The 4365-nt window shown below is 37.3% G+C and overlaps 1 protein-coding gene across 1 annotated transcript; it reads right to left on the bottom strand.

Moving 5' to 3' along the window:
- Positions 1–211: 211 nt before the first annotated feature.
- Positions 212–4103, bottom strand: LOC103946356 (60S ribosomal protein L3-2). Its single transcript, XM_009357033.3, has 6 exons — positions 3953–4103; positions 2841–2945; positions 2176–2286; positions 1337–1641; positions 773–1182; positions 212–643 (listed from the first exon to the last, which is right to left on the bottom strand). The coding sequence occupies exons 2-6, from the start codon at positions 2923–2925 to the stop codon at positions 385–387; spliced, it is 1170 nt and encodes a 389-aa protein (XP_009355308.1). The 5' UTR covers positions 2926–2945; positions 3953–4103; the 3' UTR covers positions 212–384.
- Positions 4104–4365: the final 262 nt, after the last annotated feature.

Below are 4365 nucleotides of genomic sequence, written 5' to 3'. Positions count from 1 at the left end.
AAGTCATGTAAGCCCGTCTCTTGCTTAGTCTATTATGTGCTGAGTTCAAAGATGGCCTCCACTTTGGGCCAACCGATTGGATGGGGTGGAGTAGATTTTTGGAAGGACTGGCCCTAAAAATGGACTAGCACATTTGTTAGGAGGGGAAGTGCTGTAAAAGATGCTCTCAACGTTGAATCAACTCCAACAAAAACAGAATGAAACTTGTCTATTGAGCGAAAGCAACAAGAGCAGCAAATTTATTTTTCATAGTTTAGAATCCAAACATACATTCTGTCACAAAACTGGAAGCATACAAAACTTCGAATCCAAACCAGAAACAGTATACGCCTGAATAACTTGTAAAGACTAAATGAAAATTGGGATCGATCAACATTTGTCAGATTAAGCCTTGAGCCGGCCGTAGTACCTAGCCTTCTCTTGGGTGGTCTGGAAGCGGCCATGGCCAAATTTGGATGATGTATCGATGAACTTGAGCTTAATATCCTCCAACGCAACCCTAGATGTCTGCTTCAGAAGCGTCTGCCTCAGGGTAACAACGCGCTTTTTCGGACCCACGCAGCAGCCTTTCATTAGAAGGTAATCCTGTTTCACTTCACCGTAGTGTGGGAAACCTCCCATTGGGGTAATATCTTTCTCAGTCCTGAACATAAAATGAAATGAACCCAAATTCACCGTGTCAATTTCCAACACGTATGAGTAAACCAATAATACAAATTCAATCACAGCGAAATCAAACGAAGAAAAAAATTACAAAGAAAGAGGCACAAACCTGTCGAACTCAGTCATTGCAGAATGCGACTCTTGGTCAGCCTTCCCAAGCTTGTAAATCTTCTTGTTCATCTCAGTACGATGATGGTAACCATTCTGCCCAGCCCTGGCAACAGTAAATGACACCCTAGCTGGATGCCATGCACCAATACAGGCTACTTTACGTAGACCACGATGGGTCTTACGTGGAAGACGGGTGACACCCCATCGAGTCACCACACCCTCATAACCCTTCCCCTTAGTAACCCCAATAATGTCAATCATCTCATCTTTCTGGAAAACAGCATCAACAGGAACCTGCTTCTCAAACAAGCTATAAGCATAGTCAACCTTCTTTGCAACTTCCCCACCATTCACTTGAATCTCCATCAGATGGGCTTTCTTCTGCTTCAACCCCTTCATTTTCCTAATCTGCAAAAGATAAGCCAAAAAAGATTATTCTAGGTAAAAGTAAATATTTTTAGCAATAGAACATCAGAATGGCAGCAAACTGGGTAACTGTTTTACTTGGCACTTCTAGGTATCACACTTTCTTTTGTTCGTAAAACAAATCAATATAATTTACCTGAGTGTGGGCTAAAACACGAATAACAGAACAGTATTTCTTCATTTTCTCCAACTGCGCCTGGATGTCCTTTTTCCCGTCTTCGCTCTCATACTTTTTTGAGTACTTGGTGAATGCTTTCTTTTTTGACTTGCTCCAGTTCTTGTAGAATCTCCTCTTCACCTCCTCACTCAAATGCTGGGCCCAAACTGTGTCCAAGGAACGGAGACCACGGGGTGTCTTCACATAACCAACAACACCAACCACCACCATTGGTGGTGTTTCAATAACTGTAACTGCTTCACATGTTTCTTTCTTGTGTAGCTCTGCATGGAAAAATTGGTTTCAGAACACAATATGGAGCACAGATGAAATATCCTTAGACCAAGCACAAAGAACAAGCCACAAAGTAATACTACTATGCTTCAGTAACCCAAAGAACTAGTTAAAAGTTCCAAATCTCTTTTAAGCTTAGATAATAACTCAATAACATGATACTACAATTCAATACACAATGGAACTGAGGTAAAATGATAAAAAATAGATAGCTTGTATTTTACTTCCGATTTCAAAAGCTTCAGAACACTAATCAATAAAAACAGCATAAACCTTAATTCAAGAAAACATATAGGAACTCATGAAAAGCATTATTCTGGTACAAGCGAAACATCATAATAGTATTCTTTAGAATTTACAATGCAAATGCAGAAAAATTACTTGTGAAAAATGTTAGAAATATATTTCTACTAATTTTTATCTTATATTTCTATTAACACTTTTATCACAAGTTTTCCTCAGAGTAACAGTTTTTAAGTTCTCATTCAACTAAAGAACAAGTGTAAAACAATAGACCAACTCACTTGATCCGGGTTTTTCAACATCTCTCACAATATGGGTCATTCCAGCTTTGTATCCCAGGAAAGCAGTCAATCTGGGAGTTTTTGTTGGATCGTCTTTGGGGAAGGCCTTCACTGCATACACAAAACCATGTAAGCCAAATTTTCCAAGGAGAGAACAACCAAAAAGTTGAACAGTTCCATAAAGAATAGTAACAGAAATAAGATGCAATCACAAACAACAATAGTCTTCAGATATAAATACAAAATGGAAAGTGGATAAAATATATTATATATAGCATTCCAATGTGTGGATATACACTGAGAGAAACTAATAACTTGTATGAGAAATATTAGATATGATATAAAGCGAGACACAACAAGCACATTGATACCAACTATGCATTATCATCCCTACATAACTGAACCAATGATACAAGTCCTCAAGTTAGGTGTAACTTGAGGTGTAACTTATAAAGCTCCTTAACCATATACCAAAAGCATGGAAAAAAACCCATGCACAATATGAAAGTTATAACTTCAACAAAAAAATATGAAAAAGATCCAGTGCATTTCACTCGAGAAAACCCAGAGCCAGTTCAAACAAACATGAGCCATCATTTCATTGCAACATTTCAAGGAAACACAAATTATTGAATATCACGTTGAAACTGAAAAGAAGAATAAACCTTTTCCTCTGTGGCGGGCTGCTCTTTTCCTTGGAAGAAATCCCAAAGAGCCATGTCTTGGGTGTTCAAACTTACGATGAGACATGCTTCCTTCTCAAACTAGGTCTACAAAACTCCAAAACCTCAGATTTTCTTACAATTACACAAATAAATTCAGCCATGTATCTCAAACAATAATAACATCTTCAGGTAAAAAGAATTAAACAAATTACTTTGACACAGTGATAAAGAAAATCACATAATTATAGTATCCACATAAAATTAAACTACAAAAATGATTGCATGTATGAAATTTTAAGTAACATGTGCAGCATCAAACGCAAAAAATCTAATCATTGTAGTACTATTAGAAACTCCAAAAACTGATGACAAAGGATCTTAGAAGTTAGAACTGTAAAAGAATTATAGATCCTTTAAGATAAAACCACTTGAAACAAATTGAAATCTCCAAAAAGTGTGAAAATTCCAAAATTTCCTTACAAGAAACCATTGCACTGTTATCATATCAAACTCCAAGATAAAACCTTTTAAATAAACTTGAAATCTACTCAAAACATACAAAAACAATCGAAATCTCCAAGGACACGCCCTTGAGCCAAAAACAACGTAGAATACAACCACCTTCTCCAATAGGTGACACGAAATGCTCCCAAAAACCAAAGGCCTATGGCACCAAAATATAGTGCCAATTCTCGGGCTCCTCGGTATTTCTTTCCAAAACCCCAATTAGGGTTTTGGCAAAATTAGAGCCCTTTTGAGACTCCAGCCTTGATTACTCACAATGTTCTTATGGGAAGCAATTCGGTATCGCCAAAAGAGAAAGTTTGTAGTATCTAACATGTCCTCAGTGATCGGGGCAACAAGTACAAATACAAATCACAGCAAATACATACGAAAACTCCTTGAAACCCCCCAAAGATCTAACAATTTTATACTAAAAAAATGGAAAAATCATAAAGCGATTCCATATCATTTATTCATAATTTAGCTTGCGATTCAAATTTCCATGAATTATGGGCATTGATAAAATTATAAATTAAAAAAAAATCCACGAATTATATGAAAGTGAATAGCTTTAACCTAAAAATTTCAGAGAACTTGAACGATATTACCTGCGAAACGAGACGAAGAAAGGGAAGATGTAAGAAGCAAGCGGCGCAACCAGAAATTGATTGGTTTCGGCAAGACTGGCTGAGCAAACCCTAGCCGGATTTAGGGTTGTAGATCTTACAGTGCTTTTAAATCGGAACCCACGGCTACGATTAACTTGTCTAAATGTTTACATGGATTGTTGTCCGTTAGATTTAGGGCACAATTGAGTTGGGGTTAAGTTGGGCTTTTGTACGAGGCCTGTAACTATCGGATTCGGTCCAACATGCACATCACACCCCTTTTCAATAAAAATCGCCCTTTCATCCAAAAAAAAAAAAAAGAATCTGTGAGATGAACCTGGGTCGACCAACCCATGAAGAAAAAACTTATACTAGGTTTGGAGAATTTATGAGGCAGGTTTAGTCCATGCGAA

This window comes from the organism of the source record quoted next, unplaced genomic scaffold (genome assembly GCF_019419815.1).
Source record: "Pyrus x bretschneideri cultivar Hongxiangsu unplaced genomic scaffold, Pyrus_bretschneideri_v1 Contig17, whole genome shotgun sequence".
NCBI classification, from domain to species: Eukaryota; Viridiplantae; Streptophyta; class Magnoliopsida; order Rosales; family Rosaceae; genus Pyrus; species Pyrus x bretschneideri.
Note: the sequence above shows the minus strand (reverse complement) of the source record. Positions and strands in the feature narration are given on the sequence as shown.

Coding starts and splice junctions, on each gene's coding strand:
- LOC103946356 (XM_009357033.3), bottom strand. CDS start 2,925: ATGTCTCATCGTAAGTTTGAACACCCAAGACATGGCTCTTTGGGATTT. Junction 1,642..2,175: donor TGTTGAAAAACCCGGATCAA/GTGAGTTGGTCT, acceptor TTTTCCATGCAG/AGCTACACAAGAAAGAAACA. Junction 644..772: donor GCAATGACTGAGTTCGACAG/GTTTGTGCCTCT, acceptor TTTTATGTTCAG/GACTGAGAAAGATATTACCC.